A 26,402-nucleotide genomic window follows, 5' to 3' on the forward strand; every position below is an offset into this window, starting at 1 on the left:
CTCTGTAAGAAAATCTTTTTTTTGCCTCTCTGAAAGGAAATCATTGTGCACAGGCAATAATAAACTGCATATATTAGGTTGTTTATTAATGCTTTAATACCACAGTATTAATTACAGTATGTAACTTAAATTAAGTCGAAAATCAAATTAAAATAACATGAAAATGTGCAAACACTGTACACTTAGCAATTATTACAGTATGCCACCAAACATGAATCTCTATCTCTTCAGTGTATGTGCCTAATTGGGCCAGAGTGTTAACTAATTATGCAAATTAGAAAATATGATGACCTGGTTAATGACAGGTATACACGTTGTGTTCGTGCGTGCTTGTGTGCGTGTGAGCTACACTTGTGAAGGCTCAACTGCCCTACTGTACATACAGTAGATAATTATGATGACCTACTGATGACATTTCACTGCCCCTTACCAATTAAGAATGCTAATACATTGGCCAGAGGATGTTTTTATTAGTATCTAATAATTGACACTTGTTTCTGTGAGGGTTGGGTTTAGGGGTAGAGGTATAGTTAGGCCCATAGACAAAATCCTTAACCTGATAGAAAAACAATGGACGTCTATGCAGAGATGGAAGTAACAAAGTACGAATATTTACTGTACTAAAGTAGATTTTTCTGGTATCAGTACTTTACTCCACTACTTATTTTTCTGACAAATTTTTTACCTTTACTTCTTACTTTTTTTACACAAATATCTGTACTCTCTACTCCTTACATTTTTAAATAACGCTCGTTACATTCGTTTTCATGTGTTTGGTGGCGCAATCTATATTATTTTTTGTCATTGTGCAATAATGTGCGCTTTTGATGCAGTCAGTCTTTTTTTCCACATTGTGCGCCTACGTGCTGCAGTGCGTGGCCTTTTCCAGGCTATCGTGCACCGTACGTGGGCTAGTTTATGAAGATTACTTACAGAAAGGCGAGGAAGACTACGCAGATGTGACAGAGGAAGTTGGCCAATTTAACATGATTGATGCTGCCTTCTTTCACGCTAATAAGACACCTTTTACTTTTTCAGATCACAGGTAAACAAGAGACACATTTCAGTTCAAAAACATGCCATTTAAATGCTTATGCCTTCTGTCCACCTCCGATCATACTACACGCGCTTCTCTGGTCTTTCAATCTAAAGGCCCGTGCACACCAAGACGTTTTTTGCTCGCGTTTTCCATCAACGTTCAACACCTCGTGACTAAATAAAGGGCGTCAATGCGATCGTGCACACCAACATGCAAAAGCATCATTTAAAAAAAACGCCTCATGCTCATTTTTTTTTTTTATTTAACACGCCGCGTTCAAACATTGTCCACCAATCAAATCGGCACTTTTGTTCACGTGCATGGAGCTGCTGAAGCTACAGTAAACAGCACTTGGAGGCGCTCAAGCGCAAAACTGTCAATGCGAGCGCACATTAAAGAAGATGCCCAGAGGCGATATGAACGCTTAGCTGCTTATTGCTCTTGTGAACAGTAATCATTTCTTCATCGCCTGAGCTGGAGCTGCTGCTTAAACCATCCATGCTTGTTTGAGTCACCAGTAACTTTAACAACAAGCATGTGAACTTCCTCTCCTCCACTTCTTCTGTTACAAGCGGGTGTCAGAAGCTTAAAGTTGTGTAGCACCATCTAGCGTCAAAGAGTGATTTTGCATACTCTTCAACTTAACGCCAGTGAAAAGCGCTTGGGTTTGAATACAGAAAAACGTCTCGTAAAACGCTGATGATAAACACAAACGAAAAGCGTGTGTGTAGGAGCCTTAATACCACAAAATATATTGTTTTTTTTTTTTGTAAAGATTTGCACATTTAGTACTAAAACAATCAAATACTAAAAAAAATGCATGCATTGCGGTTTATTTCACTTATATCTGATAAGTTCATATTTCCTAATACAGAATGTATGCTGTTTTTTTTTTTTTTTCATTTTTTATTGACTATATGATTTTGCATTTACCTGTTGGCCTATACTGTTGTCTTCAATTAATAATGTTTAACAAATATTTTGCACCAACAAAAGTAACTACTGGGCAATTTCTAAATAAAAATATATTGCCAAAGATGTTGTATTTATCATGTGAAAAAAAGATCATGCACATGTTTTGTAGGTTGTAGTCACGGCTGTATATGTTGCTTTAGCATAGAATAAATGCATTACAGTTTTTCTTAGTCACTTTTTCATCACATTTCTCAGATCAGAACTGAAACCTATAAAAGCCAGTCTCCTGCTCAGAATCCTTAGTTCTTCTCTCAAAACTAAGTTTCTGTGTCAATGAACATGTCAGTGGCATCAGAATGATATGACTCAAATTACTTAAGTCATGTTGTCAATATTAGTGTACTCTGGAGGGCTGTGCTGATGTAAACATTGGCAATATATATATATATATATATATATATTTTTTTTTTTTTTTTTTTTTTTTTTTGGCAGTTTGTACTGTAATTAGTTGACAGATCATGTCCTTGTGATACAGAAAGGGGAAAAAAAGCCCTACATAGTGCAAAGAACAAACAAAATAAAAATGTGAACATAGGACAACCTCCTTTTAGACCTTCATTAAAAAAGTTGTAGACAGATTTAGAAAAAAAGTCTAAGGGAAATGTATAAAAAGTCATTATGACAAAATATAATGACAAACTCTTCAGCCATTTTTCATGTAAAGACTTGAACAAATGTTTAAATGTTGTGGGGAGTGAGACTATTCATGACATGACTACATAACATCAGCAATTGATACGTTAGGAAACAGCAGATAATTGCACAATCATTTGCATGGATGTGCAAAAGCATTTGAGACTTGTTCATTATGAGAAACTGCTTTTCTGATGTGCACAAGTGGCACAACGATGATCTGAAGATTAAACAGGGAGTTTTGGAAATTTCTATTTTTTATTTGAGAAATGGACCAAAGTGACTGAGAAAAATCTGTAACAGAATTATTGATTATTCGCTAAATAAAATAACCACAATAACTGGATTTTTGATCTACAGTAACATCGACTAAACTACATGCTGAACGCTACGGGTTTGCGTCAGGATGATGATACATGAACCGACTTCTTGATCAATGTTGTGAGGCTATGATGCTGCTTGGCTACTTTCATAAAATTGGCAATAAACATTTTACATAAAAGTTGGAAATGTATGAGGGATCGCTACAGCTGAATGAATGTCCAATTGTTCTAGCACAGGAGTCACCAACATGGTGCCCGTGGGCACTAGATAGCCCGCGAGGATCTCATGAGTTGCCAGCGGGCCTGTTCTAAAAATAGCTCACCATAGTGCCATTTACCAGAAAGCTGAGCATACAAATCTAATATTTTTACAATTTTTACTTTACTATAAAATACTTGTCATTTGTCTGAAATATACAATATAACTTCATGTCATGTTGTATTTATCTGTTTCCTACCTTGTTAAATCATTTTTGACAACCATTGTGAGAATCATTAACATGATCAGTGTCTTCACATAGATGAATATCATTAATTTTTAATAATAACATATACAAGTAAATTGAGCAAATTTACCCAAAAAGTAGCTCTCAGTTTCAAAAAGGTTGGTGACCCCATATGTTTTACACAGCTGAAACCCTTCCAGCTGCAACCCAGTCCTGGGAAACACCCATACACACACACACACACACACACAGATACACACACACACACACACACACACACACACACACACACACACACACACACACACACACACACACACACACACACAACTGAACTGCCAATTTAGTTACACATTATTCACCTGTACCACATGTCTTTGCACTGTAGTTGAAATGAGTACTTTTTACTTTTGTACATTTTTGAGGCGGTACTTCTTTACTTTTACTAAGTACAAAAGTGTAGTCAGTACTTCTACTTTTACCAGAGTCGTTTTTAACATGAGTATCAGTACTTCTACTTAAGTAAAGGATGTGTATACTGTACTTTTGCCATCTCTGCATCTATGTAATGTCCTCACTAAGTTTGAAAAACAGTGTGTGTGTGTGTGTGAGAGTGTGCTTAGAAAAAACTCATTTGATGAAAATTCTGCTTGTGTGTTATCTGTGGTTTGTGTGAGTGTGTGTGCTACACTCTACAGTCAGCAGCACGCATGTAAATGTCACTGCCTTTCTCACAGATCTCTCCCAGCCGTATAACTGCAGTATGTGCACATAGTGAGATGGTTCTTTTCACATCTGAAGCTTTTAATTTACTGCAAACAAGTAAATTCAAAACATGTTTTGTTAATATGCATATATTATTCTGTTATATGTTATAGTAACTAATATATATTTTGTTGCGTTATTTCTATTATCCACTAGAAAGGAGAAGATTTATTAGCTATCTTGACCTCTTCGACACCACATGATCTTTTATTCACAAAACTCTGTAAGTACTGATTTACGTTTTTTTGTAATACATTTTAATGTGCAGGTTTAACACTGTTATTTTTTAATTATTTATTATTCAATTTGTCTAACAGCTTTCTAGAATTAAATGTTTTGAGGCTATCTTATGTTTCCCATATGCACATAAAAAGTATTGGTGTGTAATTAAATAAAAATGTATGATTATTTTTTTTTCAGAGTCATACAGTATACCACAATTATATATATATTTTTCTAATTATTCCATAAACTGCGACAATATTTTTTTATTTTATATTTTCCCTCTAGATGATTTAAGCTGTCTGATATTTATCTGGCAAAATGGTCCTGCATTTCTCTTTTATATTGCTTTACCTAATGTGTAAGTCAATTATTTTTCATTCTTAGTCCTACCATTAGACATAATTAAATGCTAGACATTTTTTCATTGTATTGATGAATAAACTAAATCTACCACTGACAAAACTAACGATTCTCTCATTTGTTTTATTTCTAGGCAGCTCAGAAACTGCAAATGCTCAGAACTATGTTCTGATTGTTCAAGCTGGAGACGCAGTTAACTTAACATGTATTTTTCCAAAAGAGTCAAGAATCAGTGTGGTTTGGGTCAAACAAAGAGTTGGAGAGAAACCTCTTCTAATTGCTTCAGCATATCAAGGTTTAGCTGGCAAATATGAAAATGACTTTGACAAACAAAACCGCTTCTTTATAGAAAAAGATGAAGGTAGTTTTAATCTGAGCATCACAAACTCTGAAATATCAGACACTGCAACATACTATTGTGTTGCATATGTGTATGAGTTCATATTTGGGAACAGCACTGAACTCATTGTTAAAGGTAAACTGAACATTCACTTAAATGTTCTTCAGTAAGTTCAGTCAAATGAACATTTTGCTGATTTCTTTTCAGCTGGTGAACTGAACATCGAGTCTGATCATCAGAGATCAGCATCAGAGGATCTGCAGTGCAGGGTCATCTCTCAGAGCTGTGCAGAAAAACACAAGGTCTACTGGTTCAAACAGGGCTTTGGAGAATCCTCCCCAGGAGTGATCTACACTCAGAACAGCAGGAGCGCTCAGTGTGAGAACAGCTCTGATCTAAACTCCACTGCACACAAATGCATCTACAGCCTGCCCAACACTGATGAAGATCCTGCCATCTACTACTGCGCTGTGGCCGCTTGTGGACAGATACTATTCGGGGATGCAAATAAAGTTGCTTTGCCTGGGCCAGGTATCCACTAAATTTGTTCAGAACAAAACACAAAATGTAATTTATTTGGACTTGCGTTGTTAAAAATTAAGCCATCTTTCTCGTCTTTGCAGAAACAGCATGGAGTGTAATTGCTCTTGTTTTAACAAGTTCAAACATTTTGTGTGTGATCGTGATCATACTTCTGGGTATACAGTTGCATAATCACCAACAAAAAGGTAAGATTTACAGTCACAAATCAATATCTGTCAAGAAGTTTGTATTTGTAACAATAATTTTCTTTCGTTAAGATGGAATTCCCTATAATGTGCTCGATCGATCAATGGTAAGACCTTTCAGTTCTTTTATTTATTTTTTTATTTTGCGTGATATTGCAGCAGCTTAATATTAGAGTAAAAGTGCTTTATTCCAAAGTGTATAATGCCTATGCATTTTTTTTATTATCCTTATTTGTTTTTATATTTATTATGACCATATCTGAATCAATTTATCATTGGTTTTGTTTCAGGCTGATGCCTCTACTATTGTCAGTTACACAGTGTACCACAAGCGTCTTTAAGATTTAGAAGGTACCAAAAATAAATTATGCCTGATAAGTGAGAGATGAGAAGAATCATTCTGTGGTTGAAAATTTGCTCTGTGTTTGCTAATATTTTTGTTTTGAAGTGTCTTGTCGATACCCATGGCTTCACTGAAGGGTAATTTATATCATAGACAGCAAACAGACACTGTGCTTTTTTTTCCAGATCAGTGTGTTACCCCTCTCAGTGTCTGCTGGCATTTTTTGGTGATTTTTTTCACAGATTGATCTTAGAACGTCTGAGAAATTGGGTGAAATATTTATTGTCTGTCTATTGCCATACTGTTGGCTGTGTCTGATAATTAAAGGCCACACAAATGTATAATTTTATCTCACAATCCTGTGACTGTAATTTTAACAGCTGGTCACACAAATGCATATTTTGTGCAAAAAAAGACCAATCAAAAACTAACAACAAAACCAAGAAAAACACAAGAATTTAAGTCACATTTCTTGCTTTTTGTCTTCACTGTTGTAAAATAAATTGGAAGATGTCTTTTGCATTGATTTACTTCTTAATGGCATTTATGCTTTTGCTTAAACATACTTTGTCTCATCCTGATATGGAACCTTTTAATTGAAAAGAAGTATAAAAAAAAGAAAAAGAAAAAAAGGTTAAATTACGCTTTAAAATTAATTGTGTGTTTAGTTTGTCTTAACAGAGGTCCAATGCCTTTATTCTAAGCGCAAAAGAACATTGTTGATACAAATAGAAGCAAGAATGAAAGTATATTAATTATCATTATCATTATTAAACATGCACTTTTATGCACATCAAATAATGAAAAGCTAAATGTTGAATGGCCAGGAAATAAATCAGTTTTGGGAAACTATTCTTTTAGCATGGGTTGCAACAGTATTTGATAATCCACAAAAAGATAGCACTTAAAAGTTTAAGAAACAACAAGTTACGATTGTGTATTGCCACATTATAATCTCATCATTACAGTGTAACTTGTTCTCTTTCTCTGCCACTGAAAAGCAAAGTGCAACAGTTGTGAAAGTTGCTCATTGATGAAGTTGGCTTTAATTCAAAGTGTGGTGTGAAAATGTGTGTGTGGGGTGGGGTTAAAGAGAGATGGACAGGGGGCACAGACAGAAGTGAGTATACAGTATGGAGGTTTTCCACAGCTAAGTACAAAGTACAAACTAGAGCTGCACAATTAATCGTAAAAAGATCGCGATCTCGATTCGACCCCCTAGAGCAGGGGTCAGCAACCTGCGGCTCTAGAGCCGCATGTGGCTCTTTAGCGCTGTCCTTGTGGCTCCCTGGAGCTTTTTCAAAAATGTTCAAAAAGATGGGGAAGGTTAGTATATATTTTTGTTTTAATATGATATCTATAGGAGGACAAACATTTTTAACGTTTTCAAATGCTGTAAAAGTGTGTAGAATTAATATTTAATTTTAACATTTCTGTCAACGAAGATTTGCGTCATAGCCTGCGACACAGGTTTCTATCAGCAGGGCGGGATGCCAGGCAGGTGGCTGTTGTAAACAAACCGGGAGAAAATAAAGCATGGAAAACCATTCACAGATGGTGACTACATGAAGGAGTCATTCATCAACATATTAAAACACCTATTTGCAGACTTCAAAAACTAAAAACCACGATAATACAAAAAATTAAAGATATACCTCTCTCCGCTAAGACAGTGAAGGAAAGGGCTATTAAAATGGCAGGTAACATCACCGATCAGCAAACCAAGGACATTAATTCACTGTCAGCATACTCAATTGCCTGTGATGTGACCGATATTCAATGTGCTTTTATGCAGGTATGTGAACTCTGATGGGCCGCAAGAAGAAATTATCAAATTTATACCACTGAAAGACCAGAGGCTGTGCTGAAGTGTTTAAATGACAACGAAATCAACACCAACCACCTGATTTCAGTGGCTATTTAATCATGAAGGCTCATTATGTATTTGTAGCCAACTTAGTCATTTTTATAGTAGGCTAATATAGCTACTATAGATACATACAGCATGTGTTTCCTTCAGTATAAGGCTTATATAAGGCTTTACATTTTTTGCGGCTCCAGACATATTTGTTTTTTGTTTTTTTGGTCCAATATGGCTCTTTCAACATTTTGGGTTGCCGACCCCTGCCCTAGAGGATCATTATCCAGCATTTCTATGATTCTGTCAATTATATTTTGAAGTTCAGGAGAGAAGTAGTGGCTGCACAAGTCTTCACATTGTTTTACATACGTTGTTCAGCAATGTGGACACCTCCAAATAGTGTTGAAAGAGTCACATACTGTATTTATAAGATATAATTCACCTCAAAAACGTAATTTCTGTCTTCATGTAATGTATTTGCAACTGCAAAATCACACAAAATCACCAGAGGGAAGGCGGGCAGTTGCGCGCGCGCACCACTGAATGAAGTTTACTTTAGTAAACAGAACCTGCATAGGCTGTGAATTACAGGTAATAATGTTGTAAATAACATTCAGTTTGTGGCACTCATTTGTGAGTGATCGTTTGAGAGCCGCGCAGGAAGTGAACCGTTCTCAGCAGTGAAAATTAAACCGAAAGCGCACACAGTGTTGCCAGATGTAGCTAACTGATTCCAGCCCAAAAAGTATCCAAAACCCGGCGAAATGCAAAAATACCAACCCAGTCTTCTGTATTCATGAAAATCACATCAGTGACAGATTTTATAAATAAACACACATCTACAAGAACAATTCAACAACTTCAGGTAAGAATCATTAGGTTTATTACGTTACGGTTATTTTAAAGTCACAGTTGTATTCATACTAGTTATTAAATGCAGGTGTTGTGGAAAAATATAAAAATAAACCTCAAAAAAACTGCTGCTGAAGCTCGAAGAGAGAGGTTTAAGACTGGCGGAGGACCTGCAAATAAAGACTGTGATGTGTTGGATGAGTTACTGACCGGAATACTGGAGAATCAGCAACCTTTGGAGAACATACCAGATGATGACCATCTGGACAGTTCAGATGATGGATCACATGCACTTGTATTAAGTATTTGAATTTGATTTTGGCTTTTGTTTCTCTCCTCTCATACTTCTATTTGCTTTTGTCATATGATGTGAAACATTTTCCCATTTAATCTGTATTTATTTTTTTAAGGTCAAAACCGAACTGAAGAGTTGGAAAGCAGCTTACCCTCCACATCCTCAGAAGCAAGGGTGTCAATGTCTGCCTGTGCTGGTAACCAGAAGAAAAGACTCACTGTTCATGAAAAATTGGCTAATGATTTTCATGAACATAAGTTGAAATATCTTAAGGAGGAGCATGAAATAAGGAGTCACATCAGTACATGAATCCGTGAAATAAATATTGTTCTATTAAGAAAAGATGGATGTTGTGGTTTTAGTAACATACCAGACCAAAAAGTTGTAAACTATTAACAAATATTTAGTTTTATTATTACATGTATCAGGTCTGAACAGAGGGTTGAAAGGTAAATAATGTAAACAGATCTATTTAAAGTGGCACAATGCAAAAGCATCCCTGTATGCAAGTCCTTCTCTGTAGTTTGTTGTAAATGGTGGCACATCTGGATTGTCATCCTCTTCTATTGGGGGATCTGGGCATCCCTGCTTTTTTAGGTAGTTGTGAAGAACAGCTGTTGCAATGATGACAGTGCAGCATCTACTTGGTTTGAATCTGAGTGTTTTCCTAAGGCACTGAAAACGACTCTTCCAAACACTAAACATGCGCTCTACTAAACCCCTTGTGCGCATATGAGCCTGGTTATAGCGCAGTTGTTCAGCTGTTGTTGGGTGCAAGTATGGTGTAAACAAGAAATTCTTCTGAGCATACCCACTGTCACGGAGCAAAATTTCATTATGATCCTTTCTTTCAAATTGAGTATATAGAAATGAGTTGAGGAAAATTCGGGAATCATGAGTTGCACCTTTCCACCGTGCAACAATGTTTGAAAACTCTAACTGGGGAGTGCATACACCTTGGACATTTATGGAAAACCAGTTCTTTCGGTTCCTGTATTCCTCCGCATCTGGAGTAGAGGGACGCTTAATGGGAATATGGGTTCCATCTATGCAACCTATGACTCCTGGGAAATTTCCATATTCAAAGAATAGTACCTTGTAGTTTGCCTGGGTTCTAGCATCAGGGAAGTTTATGTAGTGTGCTTTCAATTCACAAATAGCCCTGCACACTCTGTGAATGACTTTACATACTGTTGGTTCACTGACACCACATAAATCCCCAATTTCTCGATGAAAGGTGCCACATGCCAAAAACCTTAAAGTTATATGCACCTGGAGAGAAACTGGTATAGGCTGTCCTCTTTGGGTCACAGATGAAAGCCTGGGTTCTAAGTGTGAAATTAACTCCACTGCATTTACTTTATGCATGCGGAAACGATCTCAAAAACTTATTTCATCGAAATGTTGCAACGGGTCACTTCTATCTGCAAGAACTTGGCTGGCTGGTGGAAAGCGCTGATCATCATTGACATAGTCCAAGTAATCCATGTGTCCTCCAAACAAAATTAATCTGAAGTTAAACCTGCCACCTGGTAGGTTTAATTTAAGCCTCAATGTAGTCCTGAAGTTGCTCTAGTCTTCCTCTGGGAAATTAGCCTATTAAATTCTAGACTAGGCTAAGTCTTAGACTTATTAAAACCATGACAGAGAAAGCACATTTCTGTTAGTCTGATTTAAATGGCCATTTTAGTCTAGGACTATGCTTAATCTTGGTCCGGGAAACCACCCCTTAGAGTTCACTTTAAGACCTTGTTAATATTAAGTGTCAGAGAGCAGAGAATTTCTTAAATCGCTGTATGCAGACCTATCTGCAGTTCATAGATAAGGCTTTCTTTTCTTCCTCTTTAGTACTGGGGGGGATAGTTGAGGTTTCACATGTTAAGAGAATGCACACAGAGGTGTGAAAACTGAGACAAAGTTCATTCTCTGAAAAAACTAAACTGACTTGTTCACAAACACTTGACTTTTAGCTGTAACTTTATAAATGTGACATTTTCATTAACTTCAAAAAGAAAGAATCAAAATCAAATCATCAAAATTAAACATTTCTTTAGCATATGATATTACTGCTAAATGTGTGATTTTTTTAGATTTAAATGTGTGATTTCCAGAAGATCTGCTTAAAATAAGTATGCATTGAGAAAACTGTACATTGTACAAATGAACTACATTAGAATTTTCATTATGTCCACTCTTATCTTACATATCTTACTTCAAACTTTTTTTAAAGTCTAAAACTGCATGTAATAAAACAAACTTGACCACAACACTAGCTGATTGGCTGCAGTCAAAGTGGTTTAAGTTCAGTTCAAACCCCTTTCTAAGTGGCCAATCAACTCTTAGAAAACAGAATAAATAACATAAGTGCGTAAGTGTCTCATTTGTCTGGAAAAAGATTAAAGGGTGCGTGGCGTCTATCGATCTCTATTACTCTGTTCAATTGGTGTGAAGTGCTTTGTACTGGCCGGATTTTTCCCAATGAATAAGGATACATTTGCAAGATCTATGATGAGGAGAAATTTCATATTTTTGTTCTGCTCAACAATAGGTAAATATACTTTTGATAAAACAGTTACATTTCAACACACCCTGTCTCATTTTCATTCTTTATTTTGCAGTCTGCTCAACTGATGTTGATGTTGTTCAGGAAGATAATGTAAAAATAGTTCAACCTGGCCGAGATGTGAACTTTACCTGCACATTCCCATGGCTTGTACAATCAACAAAAGCATGGTTTAAACAGGCGAATAATGGAAAATCTCTACAAATTGTGTCTTTATATGAAAGTCAAAAGCCAAGTTGGAATCACAACTTTGAGAAAACAAATCGCTTTAATGTTAACAAAGGAGATTTTTATTTTAATCTGACAATTTTAAAGACAAAGCCGTCAGACTCTGCAACATATTACTGTGTAGTTTCATCATATCAGGCCACTGGAATGGGTTCAGGAACTCGTTTACTTGTCAGAGGTAAGTTATGTTTACAATTTTATCTCTTTTTGGTTTGTGGTAGATAATTTTAATCTTAGTATTTCTCTGCTTGTGAAGACACAGCCGCAGACAGAGACACAACTCTTCATCAGTCTTTGATAGACACTGTTGATGCAGGAGATTCAGTGAATTTGCAGTGCAGCATCTTCACTGAGAGCTGTGCAGGAGATCACAGCGTCTACTGGTTCAAGCAAAGCTCAGGACACCCTGAAGGAGTGATTTACACCAAAGGAGAGAGAAATGGCCGCTGTAAGAACAGCACTGAGTCTCAAACACAGAGTTGTGTCTACAGTCTACACAAGAACAACATCAGTCGCTCTGATTCTGGCATTTACTACTGTGCTGTGGCCACATGTGGAGAAATATTGCTTGGAAGAGGAACTCAACTGAATATTAAAGGTAAGGTTCATTTAGGAGGAATATTTCATTCAGATTTTGCTAAAAATATGAACTGTTCTACAATCAGCACCCTGAATCACATATTTAATGTTTTGTCATTTTAGAATGTAATGATGTAAATCCAACTCTTATTGCTCTTGGGATTTTAAATGTCATATTTTTGGCATATGCTGTTTTTGTGACCATACAGCTACGTAATAAAGGTAAGATATTTTTCGGTACCCATACTGCTAACATGTATTTGTAATTGCTCATATTTATAATTTCACTTTATAATGGCTTCTGTAGGTTTTAAGGTACATTTATGTAGACTGAAGACTTTTTAAATACCAAGAGAGAACAAAGTTAAACACCACAAGATGGAAATTATTTTTACCATACACCTTTTGATCACACAGTAAAAAAAAAAAGTAAAACATTAATTTCCCTGGGCTCAATCGACAGGAAATGCGTCTAAAGCAAAGTACAAAATAAAATGTTTCTTTGCAGCGCATGTTAAATTTAAAACTTTTAACTCGGATTTAAGTTTTTTTTAAAGGTCTTTAAAAATATATGGAATTAACACGTTTTATTGCTTTTTAAGACCCTAAAGACAACTTACAGTGTTAACTTGTCTTTTTTAATAATGTGTTTTTTTTTCTTTCCCACAAATATCAAGACAATCAAGTAAGTTTTTTTTCTTTTTTTAAGTAGGAAATAAAGTTTAATGGATTACATTTTACAATATCTAAATTTTTCTACATTTAGTTTAGGGTAAAGTTATATTTAATATTTCAAATGGTTCAAAACATACATTTGTCTATTGCAATAACATTAACAATCAAGCGTAAAAGACTGCTGGTGGATCTTTTAAAGATTTTTTTTTCTGATTATTGTAGGGTGAAGACATTCTGATCATTGCTTCTCAAAATGATTTGATTGCAGAAGGACTCGACGTAAAGTTTTATGAAGAACATTCATTTGTGAAGTACAGCATGATTACTCAAAACGCTTCAGGCCATAAGTAGTTCAACTCAAGCCTAAATGCAGCTTAGTTCATTTTAATGGTGTATTTGCAGCAGATAATGTCAGAATATTGTCTTTTTAATGTGTCATTTTTAAACATGTTTTATTCTGAATATAGTTCATTGCTTGTACGTATGGGCATCAGACCATGTATGTTTGTTATGTTCAACTGTTGTGTTTTTGGCAATTGATGTCGAAATAAGATAATTTGATTCAAATAAATGTTGTTATTATTTTACAAATGCTCTGTATAATTTTGCATACATGTATATTGTACTTTCTTTCTTCATTATAAGAAACTTTCTTTGTACTTTCTTTTTTCATTATAATGTAATTTTGCATAATCAGAGTTACGTGTATAATGACATTTGCTCTGTGATCTCTACATACACCTACATGTAATTAATCTTCAGCCTAACAATAAAAACTAAATTCAGAGTGGCTTTACAATTCTTTTGCTCAAATAAATAGCCAAACATAATTCTGTTTATAGTCTTATATTGTTTCAGTATCTTCTATTCATTACTTTAGCAGCATGTAACATTCAGAATATTAAGACATTTAACAAAAACACATTAAAGCATTTCGTATTGATTGTATTTTATGAATTGATCTTTTTTTACTTCCTATCTTGTGCTAGCATATTAACATATTTTCTTAAATTGTAAAAAAAAAAATGTGCCCACTGTTATTTCAAAATATTACAACAGGCAACTAAATTGCACCCTTATTCTCTAAAATATGGTGTTATTGATCAAGTACATGTATCAAACGTGTCTATGTGTGAGGAGAAATATGTGAACAGTCAAAATGGGAAAATCTTACTTTTGCAGGCAATTTAGCTTTTGAACGAAGTTTGAAGTTTTGTTTACCCTGTAAAAATAGTGGCATTAACATATTGTACACATTTGAATACAATCAGCTGTCTAAATAATAAATACAATTCTATTTAATTCTTAAACATTTATTTGTATTCATTTGCTAATTTAATCTTGTTACATTGCCAGTTTCATTCAGTCACAAGTAAAACTTTGCTTTTCACAAATAGTTCCTAGCTTGTTTCAAATTGTTAGATTCAAATTGTTTCAATTAAACCTGTGGTGGCTGTTATTTTCAGATACATCATTCTGTAATTCTGCAATTATGTATGTCACACCTAATTACTTGAAAAGTAAGTGGTGCCAAGTCCATGGTTTTCCCACAGAATTGGGCCACTTTTATGTCTTGGGTTTTTGTTAGCCCTTGGGTTCAATTTGGGGGAAACAAACCAAAAGTAAAAACACAATTAATGTGACTGGAGCTCAACTGGTGTTTTTATCATCTTTAGTGAGATTCACGAAGCAGATGTAAGAGAAAGTGTAAGGTTGGAATATCACTGTGAATGGCATATACAGAAAAAGAGACCTTGATTTATCAATTCAGTCAAAAAAAAAAAAACTAATTATTAGAGATAAACCGATAACACTTTTTAAAAAAAAAAACGATACAAGAATGAGTATTTTAATTTGTGTGCTTGCCGATACAGAGTACCAATTCTGATATTTGGTTTCAATAAAGGTGCAATTAATTTGAAAGGAGGTTTTATTTTTTGGATGTACACAAAAAACTTCAACAGAAGACTACAGTATTCAAGCCAAAAATGTACACATATTGTTGATAACGCTGTAAATCGATAGGCCTGATTGATTACTGATTAAGCATGGACATTTAAAGGATAATCTTTGTGCTGACACACATCCATGACTTCACATTACATAATCGAGGGTGTGCAGTTTACGTTAACTTATGAAGTCACTCTTGACATTGCATAATGGGGATACATAAAACTTGTTATGCACGGTTCTTTATTATAATCGTGAGTCCTGCCATTTTTTCCATGCTCATGCAATCAAAAAGTAGGCTACATGCTGTTTAACATTGTGGTTCACAGGTAGATAAGATCAATAGTTGATTATGCAAACTTTAACTACATTCTCTAAAATATTAAGGTGATAAAAGCAATTTTATCTTGACATCCAGCCACAAATACACACTCTCATTTTAAAAACTGTGCAACCATCATCTCACAATGTTTCAGAGTTTTCTCGTCCTTCCGACATAGTTAGTTCTTCCAAGGTAATCTGGGAATACTTTCAGTGCTGCGAATAGGGATTTGAAACTGAAACTGACAGGGGCAATGGATGAATTTGTCCTTACCAGAGAAAACTGTAGGGCTGTAACGATACACCAAACCCACGATTCGGTTCATATCACAATTTTTTTTTTTCGTGTGGGGTGGGAAAAAAAAAGATTTTGTAAAACGATTTTTTATTAAATAACATTTAAAAAATGTTTATAAACTAAACATCAAAGAACAATATTAACTATGCAAATTATTAACAATATACATGGAGTGCAGAATTATTAGGCAAGTTGTATTTTTGAGGAATCGTTTTATTATTGAACAACAACCATGTTCTCAATTAACCCAAAAAACTCATTAATATCAAAGCTGAATTTTTTTTGGAAGTACTTTTTAGTTTGTTTTTAGTTTTAGCTATTTCAGGGGGATATCTGTGTGTGCAGGTGACTATTACTGTGCATAATTATTAGGCAACTTAACAAAAAACAAATATATACCCATTTCAATTATTTATTTTTTACCAGTGAAACCAATATAACATCTCCACATTCACAAATATACATTTCTGACATTCAAAAACAAAACAAAAACTAATCAGTGACCAATATAGCCACCTTTCTTTGCAAGGACACTCAAAAGCCTGCCATCCATGGATTCTGTCAGTGTTCTGATCTGTTCACCATCAACATTGCGTGCAGCAGTAACCACAGCTTCCCAGACACTGTTCAGAGAGGTGTACTGTTTTCCCTCTTTGTAAATCTCACATTTGATGATGGACCACAGGTTCTCAATGGGGATCAGATCAGATGAACAAGGAGGCCATGTCATTAGTTTTTCTTCTTTTATACCCTTTCTCGGCAGCCACGATATGGAGTACTTGGACATGTGTGATGGAGCATTGTCCTGCATGAAAATCATGTTTTTCTTGAAGGATGCAGACTTCTTCCTGTACCACTGCTTGAAGAAGGTGTCTTCCAGAAACTGGCAGTAGGACTGGGAGTTGAGCTTGACTCCATCCTCAACCCGAAAAGGTCCCACAAGGCCATCTTTGATGATACCAGCCCAAACCAGTACTCCACCTCCATCTTGCTGGTGTCTGAGTCGGACTGGAGCTCTCTGCCCTTTATCAATCCAGCCACGGGCCCATCCATCTGGCCCATGAAGACTCACTCTCATATCATCAGTCCATAAAACCTTAGAAAAATCAGTCTTGAGATATTTCTCGACCCAGTCTTGACGTTTCAGCTTGTGTGTCTTGTTCAGTGGTGGTCGTCTTTCAGCCTTTCTTACCTTGGCCATGTCTCTGAGTATTGCACACCTTGTGCTTTTGGGCACTCCAGTGATGTTGCAGCTCTGAAATGTGGCCAAACTGGTGGCAAGTGGCATCTTGGCAGCTGCACGCTTGACTTTTCTCAGTTTATGGGCAGTTATTTTGCGCCTTGGTTTTTCCACACACTTTTTGCGACCCTGTTGACTATTTTGAATGAAACACTTGATTGTTCGATGATTACGATTCAGAAGCTTTGCAATTTTAAGAGTACTGCATCCCTCTGCAAGATATCTCACTATTTTTTGCTTTTCTGAGCCTGTCAAGTCCTTCTTTTGACCCATTTTGCCAAAGGAAAGGAAGTTGCCTAATAATTATGCACACCTGATATAGGGTGTTAATGTCTTTAGACCACACCCCTTCTCATTACAGAGATGCACATCACCTAATATTCTTAATTGGTAGTAGGCTTTCGAGCCTATACAGCTTGGAGTAAGACAACATGCATAAAGAGGATGATGTGGTCAAAATACTCATTGGCCTAATAATTCTGCACTCCCTGTAAATAGCCATATATAAAACAAATTTTGCTAACCGACAACCGCCGCTCATTAATCGGTTATTAACGGTTAACTGGTCAGATTACTAGGCTATTAATTTTATATTAAACAAATTGGCGTGACTATTTTGTGTCTGACACATTAAATATTGCATTTAAAAATACTGATTTATTTTTATATGCTAGCATATTAATAACAGAACAGAACAACAGAGCATCTTCACGCACCTGCAGTGTTTAGCACAGAAGAGCAGAATAATCTAAATAAAATTAATAAAATAAATAGGACTGCCCTAAATTATTTTCATTTAAATAAATAATTTATATTACAAATCGAAAACACTGACTGATTCTTTTTAATAACCGGCATAGGCTGTTTTTTATCCAATCATATGTTTTTTCTTCCGTCAAATAAAAATCGCAGACTTCCTCAAATTGCTTTCTCCACGGAAAATATGCATTTATTTAATGCCCCACTGTTATTATTATAATGACAAAACCTTTTACATTTTTAATAGAAATCATTATTTTAAAGATTATGTCTTGCTATATGGTTTTCTCTCTCTCCCTCGCGGTTCAAGTGCGCACGATGCATGATGAAAAGACAACAACAACAACACGCGCATAGGTTGACTTTTTGTTAACAGTTTTGTTGTTTAAATATATTGCATTAATGTGCATACATGCTTTATAAGCTGTAAAATAAAAGGTAAAGCCTATTTGTTGCGTTTATTATGCATATCCAGGTCAACATCAGCGCTGGTTAGCATCAACAGGTCTGTATCAAACAGCAATATTCTTCTTCCATTTTGCTTCATTGGCAAATGTGTCTGTAGGCACGGGTTATACGTTATCGTCCCGCAAAATAAGTATGCCTTGCAGTTAAACAAGGGGCCGAAAACAAGGCGCATCTCACTGCCTTTATGTTGACAAGGAAAAAAGAAGAGAAGAAGCGCGGTCCTCTCATGAAACGACTGAATCAGTTGGGTATTGATTGTGCAAAAGTGTTGCTGTCTGTGTAGTTACAATTGTAATATTTAATACTATTGTGATATTCAAGATTTGTACATTCATCCAGCTCTGGATAACTTAAAACAGCGATTAGACCTTCAGAGCGGCATTAATGCGTCCTGAAGTAAAGCGAAACGGCTATAAACTCCAGCAAGATAGAGTGATTATATACAGAGCCATATACCTTTATCTATAAATAAAGTATAACTATATAAACTGTGTTCATCTTAACTGAAAGCTTCGTCCTGTTTCCTGGCCTCACGCACCTGTCAGTCAGCACGTAACGTTAACTCCTAAAGGGTTAAACAGAAAGCGCACAGCACGGTTACAGAAAAGTTTCCTCTGCAGAGGAGTCGGGGCATCTGGTGAACGCCCATCCCTCTCTGCGCAGCCACATTAACAACAATGATTTGACTGAATTGGCAATGTTTCTGCCGTTGTCTGTTGTCAAGCGGGGTTACGTTGGTTTTGTTTTTGATATTCCTGACACATTCAGACGGTCCCTTACTAAGAGCTCCGTTCGAGCTCTCCCAGTTAAACGCATATTGCGAGGGCTTAAACGGAGCAGTGCTCGTAATGTCGAGCGAAAAAAAGTGTTTCCTCACGTTCTTCTTCAACTAGCTCAACTTTTGCAGGCACGCGTGACGTTGTTGGAAAGGTAGTCACGGGGTGTGTCGCGATTCTCCCTTATCACACCGTGACACAGGATCGTAGATCTGAGTGTCGCGATTTCGATTTCATATCGTGTATCGTTACAGCCCTAGAAAACTGTAACATGCTTTTTGTACAAGAAACCTGTCATATAGCCCTACTAGCTATATTATTAATATAAGTCAGTATTTTAAAAATTATGTCTAAAGCATCTGGTTTTTTCTCTGTGCGGATAAGCATTCATTTTCCCCAGCGGCGAGTTAATGCAAGGGTTTGTTTAATAAGTAAAACTCGCTACAATTTATTTTGATTAAATATAAATTTGAAATACAATACATACAAAGGCTGGTTATTTTACTGGTGATGAGGGATAATAGTGGTATTACAGACTTAAAAGAAAATAAAGACTAAATATTAAAAAGGAAAAAGTTTGACAACAACAGATCTTATCAATGTCGTAACTAATGCCAATAAATAATGTAGCCTAGTTGACAGCAAGCATCAAGTGTTTATTGAGATTGTGTCATCTGTCAGGTATAGGGTATCTGATCTTTACAGAAGCTGTAAACAAACACGCGTGTGCACAACCACAGTGATATTCAGCTCCGAGGAAGCACTTTTATTTAACCTGTAGTCTTTCACATAATAGCTTAGATTTTTTTTTTACATGTTATGTTCCATTACTTAAAATTCCTTTCATTTTTAATATTTATAGTTTATATATAAAATGAGCACTAGCCTGTTTCACTGTCATCATTATGCAAGGCTCATATTGCATTTTCGGTTTATTCTTCAGTAGCCTATAGATTTGTTAATAATGTATTTTATAAACAGATTGTTTATAAAGACTAAGCTATTAATATATATAATACATTAAGATGTTGCAATCAGGCAAGACAACAAATCACATCCACATAGTGAAATACTGCTGAATGGTATCAGTGCATGGTATCTGCATTTCATATACGATGTGAGCATTTTAACCAGTTATCAACTTGATACCCAATGCTGGTATTGGTGAATCCCTAATAATTATGAAAATATATATATACCCTTTTTTTAACTCAAGGATTATTTTGAAGTTTCATTATAGTCCCAGTTGTTTAAAGGTGAAGTACAGATGTATGTGAGATAGGATGATCTAAGATAGTTCACTGATAATATACACTTCAGCTAAGATTTTGACTCTTTTCTATCCTATTAGGCCACAAAAGAGAATTTGTGATTGAGAAGAAGGGACACAACTGACGCTGGTAGGACGTGTGATACTAACAACAAACCAGATGCAGTATATGATTTTCATTTAAACTACAATACTAACTCACATGTTATACTTACTCAGACAGTATTTCAAACACACAAATTTCCACTGGATTATTATTATCCACACTTACATTTATTTTAGCAGACTAAAAGGCTGTACTAATTATGAAGAATATTTAACTCTTCCCACACCAGCATTTTCAAAAAATGTACGGCCCTCAGCATCTTTATTGCTATGAATATACGAGCATATTCTGTAATAAGAATAATGAATCAAACCAAGAAAAAAAATTATCTTGATGTGTTTGTGTTTTAACACTTGAATGCAAAAGAGGTTAACCAAAAATACAAAGAAAACAGACAGGCAAATAGATATAAAACATGCTCAGCCATGATCAAAAGTCCGTATTTAAGCTTTACATTTTAATATCTTGCAAACTCAAAGACAGCAACTTTGAGGCTCTTGAGATTCATCTACTCACCATTTCATCTTATTTCCTGCTTTTTTCTGGTAAACAACACTGTATTTTTAAGAACTGACACAACATTGTGTAAAGGTTTGAGTGGGCAGTTTAAGCTGCAATGTTTATGACATGTCTTAACATATGAGAGAGGGAGTAATGGAAAGATGTTTGGGTTAGAATGTTTTTCTAGTCATTTTGATGTGGCATGTGATGTGATAAAAGTTAAGGTGAGAGTGCATAAAAGCCTCAGTTGTCTGAAGCAGAGGCAGATGAGCACATGGTGAGGAAGGACACATTCATCTACATTTTTAGCATGTGTATACGGATTAATAGCTTGATCATTTGTTCTCTTTTTTTATAGGAGAATTCAAAGCACAAGAATAATTTTGGTAGACGACTAATAGTGACATGCTACTTCATTTTGTTGCTTTCCTCAACGATATGTAAATATCTAAATGTCTTATAAAATACTGTATTAATCCATTTAACACTATAAAACTATTAAAACTGTTTAACTCTTTTGTGCTTTATTTGCAGTCTGCTCGACTGATTTTGATGTTGTTCAGGAAGATAATATAAAAATAGTTGAAGCTGGCCAGGATGTAAAATTTACCTGCACATTTTCCTGGCAGACACAACTAACAAAAGCATGGTTTAAACAGACGAATAATGGACAATCCCTACAAATTGTGTCTTTATATGGAAGTCAAAAACCAAGTTGGAATCCCAAGTTTGAGAATAAGAATCGTTTTAATGCTGCCAAAGGAGATAATTTCTTTAATCTGACCATTTTAAAGACAAACCTTTCAGACTCTGCAACATATTACTGTGTAGTTTCATCATATCAGGCCACTGGAATGGGTTCAGGAACTCGATTACTTGTCAGAGGTAATTTATTTTTATTAATCTTTCTCTGTTTGCTTGTGGTAGCTAATTTTAATCCTGACCATTTCTGTACTATTCTGTGCTTGTGAAGACACAGCCGCAGACAGAAACACAACACTTCATCAGTCTTTGATAGACACTGTTGATCCAGGAGATTCAGTGAATTTGCAGTGCAGCATCTTCACTGAGAGCTGTGCAGGAGATCACAGCGTCTACTGGTTCAAGCAAAGCTCAGGAGACTCTGAAGGAGTGCTTTACACCAAAGGAGAGAGAAATGGCCGCTGTAAGAACAGCACTGAGTCTCTAACACAGAGCTGTGTCTACAGTCTCCACAAGAACAACATCAGTCGCTCTGATTCTGGCATTTACTACTGTGCTGTGGCCGCATGTGGAGAAATACTGATTGGAAGAGGAACTCAGCTGAATATTAGAGGTAAGATTAAGGCGAAACAAATATTTGTGAAAAAGCATTTGATTCATAAACTATTACATGATACCTAACTGACCAAACAAATGTACAAAACGCTATCTAAAGAATTTTATCCAACTGAAAAGGCAAACTGATGTATTAAATGTTATGAAAACTTAAATTCATATCTAAACGTGAAACTGAACTCATGTTAAAATGTTCAGAAATTGAAATTAATTTCATTTTTATTACAGAAAGTGATTTCAATCCTGCTCTTCTTGGTTTGGGAATTTCAAATATCATATTTTTGGCCCTAGTTGTTTTTATGGGAATTAAAATCTTCAGGAGTCAGAATAAAAGTAAGACTTTATGGATAAAATATTTTTTAGAGTAAAGCAAAACAGTCAGATAAAAAAAATTAAAAAAACATGACTGCTATTTATAATAACTACACTTTTTCTTGATGTTTTTAAGCGTCCGCTACTCAAACAACTCAAGTAAGTAAAATTTCTCAAACTTTTCTTAAAATATTTGTGATTTGATGTGATGATTTCATTAAACCATATAACATAGGCTTCCTCTCTTAACAGAAGTTATATTTTCTCTTTATAATAGGATGAAGACAGCCTGAATTATGCAGCCATTGCTTTTAGTCAGAAACCTCTGAACACTAGAAGAGCCAGAGCAAAATTTCACAAATTCCAGCAAAAAGATTGATCTCTGTACGCACAGGTCAGATTACACCAGTAACATTTAAAAGTTTAGAGAAACATCTTTAATGCTGAAAAGTTTTTGTCTTCAAATGTCATTGCAGATTAAAAAAAAGTATGGCCAAGTCTTTTTAAGTTTTTGTTTTATTTGATTTTGTACTGTCTGTAAATTCGTTCTAAGATATTTGAATTTGCTTATACTATGCTAAAGTGTGGGTTTGTGAGCCAGTTGACATACAGTATTTTTAGATCAATGCATGAATGTTATTTGACTGTGCTGCTTTTTGGAATAATTATAAAGCCTTTAATTGTAAAAACATCGCAAAAAAAAAAAGCTTGTGTGTATTATCCTTTATTTGCACATGCTAAATAAACTCGTGCACTGCATATAGCATAGAGGAATTTTAATTATTATAAAAAATATTTCCCAAGTGTTGTTTAATGAAGAGATCGTCTTCAACACATTTTTAAAGTTATTTGTTTTAAATAACAAATTTTGTTTGCCTTTGCCCTGCATGATGACAGTTAATCATATTTTTCTACTTATTTTGCAAGATGCTAGTATTTGGATAAATGATACTAGAATTATGCAGTTTTCTTATGGAGACATACATATATTACTGACCTTAAAGTTGTTTAGTTTTTGTTTGCTTTTTTTTGTTTTTGTTTGCTTATATTACTGCCAAACTAAAAGAAATAAGACTCTCCAGAAAAAAAAAGTATTATAGAAAATACTGTGAAAATGTCCTTGTTTTAAAACAGCACTTGGGAAATATTTGAAAAAGAGTAAATTTCACAGGAGGCTGGCTAATTTATTTTTTTACGCAACGTATTTATTTAATTTCAGTGTTAGGAATGTGAATGTTCTTGTGGAGCTTGTAATTCATGTATAGTTACACTGATGATGGAAATTAGATTTTTATTATTATTATTATTATTAAAACACGTAAGGGATGCTATATTTAGTTTACACTAAATTGGTTTATTATAAACTTATCAGTGCTGTGTCAGAATTGCTCAAAGCGATGGTCATCATTACTGAATAATATTAACGGTCAGCACTCAAGTTAAAAAGAAATATTCTAATTTAGCATATTACCCAACAAAAAAAAATATTGAAATATTATGCTGTATAATTTAGGCTTAACTAAAATATAGAATAACTTATGTTTACAATTAAAGGAAAAATCAAAGGTTTAACTGCTTCTGAATTATTAGTAGTTAGACATTAATGGTGGGTCTTGGCACTGGGAGTACTGTTAGAAGTAGCAACTTAGATACAAGTCATTACTAAGATTTTAAAAATGTGGTGATGGCAGCAATTCCTGCTTGCATTTTGGGCACTGCTGAGTGGATTCTTGAAAAATTCTGATTGGTCATTGTGTTCATGCGCTCAATAGATATGCCTGTGATTGGCTCTATTGGCTCATCAGTTTACAAGAGCATTTACACCATGTCTTCTTAAAAACACATGCCGTGGCAAGATTCCACAGATAAACTATTTTAATGTACACACCAAAAGCTAAGCGAAAAGATAGAAAGCCTTGTATACTGTATGTATATGTGTGCCAGTAATTTAATTTTCAAAATCTGAAGTAAACTATCTGCGATCCCTGTCAGTATGGAAATTAATGTCCCGCAAAACTAATTTAGGCAATTTATAACATGGTGCGTTATCCTGCTGGAAGTAGCCATCAGAAGATGGGTACACTGTGGTCATTAAGAGATGGATATGGTCAGCAACAATACTCAGGTACTGTGGTGTTGACACAATGCTCAATTGGTACTAATGGGGCCAAAGTGTGCCAAGCAAATATCCCCCACACCATCAACACCAGCCTGAACTGTTGATACAAGGATGGATCCATGCTTTGTTGCAAATCCGGACCCTACCATTAGAATGTCGCAGCAAAAATCCGAGATGGTTGTGCGTGAAAAAAAAAATAAAAATAAAAAACATTTTCCCCTCGGCTTTTTTATGTGAGGTCTTAAGTGCTCTTTATTTATAAAACGTGTTGACAGTTGGAGAATGAGTAAAAAAAAAAGTATGACATGTACACATATAAATGTATATTGTTACACCCCTAGTTGCAACACAAAGTATTCACTCTAACACTCTACACCTGAAAATGAAAAAAAAGATAGAACTAGTGAGAAGGGTCTGGCTGCACATTCTTTTAAAGTGTATACCCTGCCTTTAACACTACACTTTACAGTGATTCCACCAGTTCTGTTAAGTGCATGTGTCTGCCTACATGCATCTGCAAGTCTGCAGGCAGATATAACTGAATTTATTAAAAGAACAAATGTTCAAATAAAGTCAAATGGTTAACACAATATGATTTAGTATTTTATCACTTCATTATCTCATAACTATAACTTTTACTCTGACATTAAAAAAAACTAAGTGCAATAGTAGTGAAAGCTGTTCATTGCGGAAGTTACTTCTGTGGTTTCAATTTAGAGTGTGGTATAAAAAAGTGAGGGGGAGGGGGGAACAGACAGAGGAAGATTGGTGATATACATGTTTCATATAAGCATGAACAAAAGACCTTCATGAATCTGATTCTCAGAATATTACCAATTAGTTGATGTTTATACTGTTTTTGCGTGCTATATTGAAAGTGATGAAAAATGTAATTGCATACCACTATTTAATCAAACAAAGTTACTTTTTTAAATAACTTCTTAATATATGAATTGTACATTAATAACGATTGTCTTTTCTTGTTCTGAAATTTTTAAATGTCTAACCACAAATGTGACATCTTCAAAGTTAAAATAAGGTGAGACACTCTGAAAGCTGTCGGCTGACGTTCACTCCAGCATCTCTTGTTCTATAATGAACAGTTTCTTCCTGTCTTTTTTAGCAGGAAATGATGAAATTCATCTCTGCCTTCCGACTTCAGTAAGATCCTCAGTCACATGCTCTCCTTATATGGACTGGGTCTGAATCTGAGGTTCACGTTTTGATCATAGTAGTAAAGTCGAAAATGACCACCACTCTCATAAATAAAAATATAAAGGAAATGCATTTGGCTGTATGCTGCACATGCTTTTATCATGTTGTTCCTTCTCTGTGTTCTGTCCAGACTTCAATGACGTGATGTTGTGTTTATTTATGGTTAAGAAACTCAAATGTCCTTTTTACGTTCGATCAGTTTGAAACCTGAAATCACTTATTGTGTAGGGGAAGAATCCATTTGCTTATTAAAGTTTAACAACAATAAACATGGCATATTAAACGCTTCTGAATTAAATATGTTTCATAGCAATACTAGTTTACTGATTTTAAGATTTGTCAGATTTTGTTAGTTTGCATTCATTTTATCTCAATAATATCTCATTGAAATTGTGCTCATAAAAGCTCTGTTTATTTTTCTGCAAGAATATATACAGTATATATGGTATGTTAGATCATTTTTGCAATGCAGAAATTATTCATATCTCTGTCCTTGGTGCTGAAATGACAAATCTGTGTC

At 35.0% G+C, this 26,402-nt stretch overlaps 4 protein-coding genes across 15 annotated transcripts in view; 3 read left to right on the top strand and 1 right to left on the bottom strand.

The window, feature by feature from the left end:
- Nucleotides 1–26,402, bottom strand: part of nitr3d (novel immune-type receptor 3d) — a 150,558-nt gene that overhangs the window by 80,340 nt on the left and 43,816 nt on the right. The window lies entirely within an intron of this gene.
- LOC141375325 (immunoglobulin kappa light chain) lies at nt 914–11,191 on the top strand. Of its 9 annotated transcripts, XR_015495446.1 has the most exons (11): nt 4,104–4,238; nt 4,338–4,404; nt 4,692–4,764; nt 4,900–5,241; nt 5,314–5,637; nt 5,730–5,834; nt 5,907–5,941; nt 6,125–6,185; nt 7,973–8,903; nt 8,979–9,192; nt 9,301–9,520. XR_015495446.1 is itself a non-coding variant. In XM_087260769.1 (9 exons), the coding sequence occupies exons 3-8, from the start codon at nt 4,725–4,727 to the stop codon at nt 6,173–6,175; spliced, it is 897 nt and encodes a 298-aa protein (XP_087116895.1). In that variant the 5' UTR covers nt 914–1,045; nt 4,338–4,404; nt 4,692–4,724; the 3' UTR covers nt 6,176–6,185; nt 6,363–6,776. The 9 variants fall into 9 exon arrangements, 5 of the variants coding, with proteins under 5 accessions (XP_087116895.1, XP_087116893.1, XP_087116894.1 ...); XR_015495445.1 differs by having other exon boundaries at nt 7,973–9,192; nt 9,301–9,523; XM_087260769.1 differs by lacking the exons at nt 4,104–4,238; nt 7,973–8,903; nt 8,979–9,192; nt 9,301–9,520 and adding exons at nt 914–1,045; nt 6,363–6,776.
- Nucleotides 11,527–14,245, top strand: LOC141375324 (uncharacterized). The gene is made up of 5 exons (XM_087260770.1): nt 11,527–11,733; nt 11,804–12,154; nt 12,233–12,574; nt 12,679–12,777; nt 13,453–14,245. The coding sequence occupies exons 1-5, from the start codon at nt 11,664–11,666 to the stop codon at nt 13,455–13,457; spliced, it is 867 nt and encodes a 288-aa protein (XP_087116896.1). The 5' UTR covers nt 11,527–11,663; the 3' UTR covers nt 13,458–14,245.
- nitr1k (novel immune-type receptor 1k) lies at nt 21,169–24,854 on the top strand. Its single transcript, XM_087260760.1, has 7 exons — nt 21,169–21,196; nt 21,278–21,359; nt 21,454–21,804; nt 21,893–22,234; nt 22,465–22,569; nt 22,685–22,707; nt 22,826–24,854. Exons 1-7 carry the CDS (start codon nt 21,194–21,196, stop codon nt 22,925–22,927), a joined length of 1,008 nt encoding a protein of 335 aa, XP_087116886.1. The 5' UTR covers nt 21,169–21,193; the 3' UTR covers nt 22,928–24,854.

Source organism: Danio rerio, chromosome 7, assembly GCF_052040795.2.
Source record: "Danio rerio strain M-AB ecotype USA chromosome 7, GRCz13ab, whole genome shotgun sequence".
NCBI classification, from domain to species: domain Eukaryota; kingdom Metazoa; phylum Chordata; class Actinopteri; order Cypriniformes; family Danionidae; genus Danio; species Danio rerio.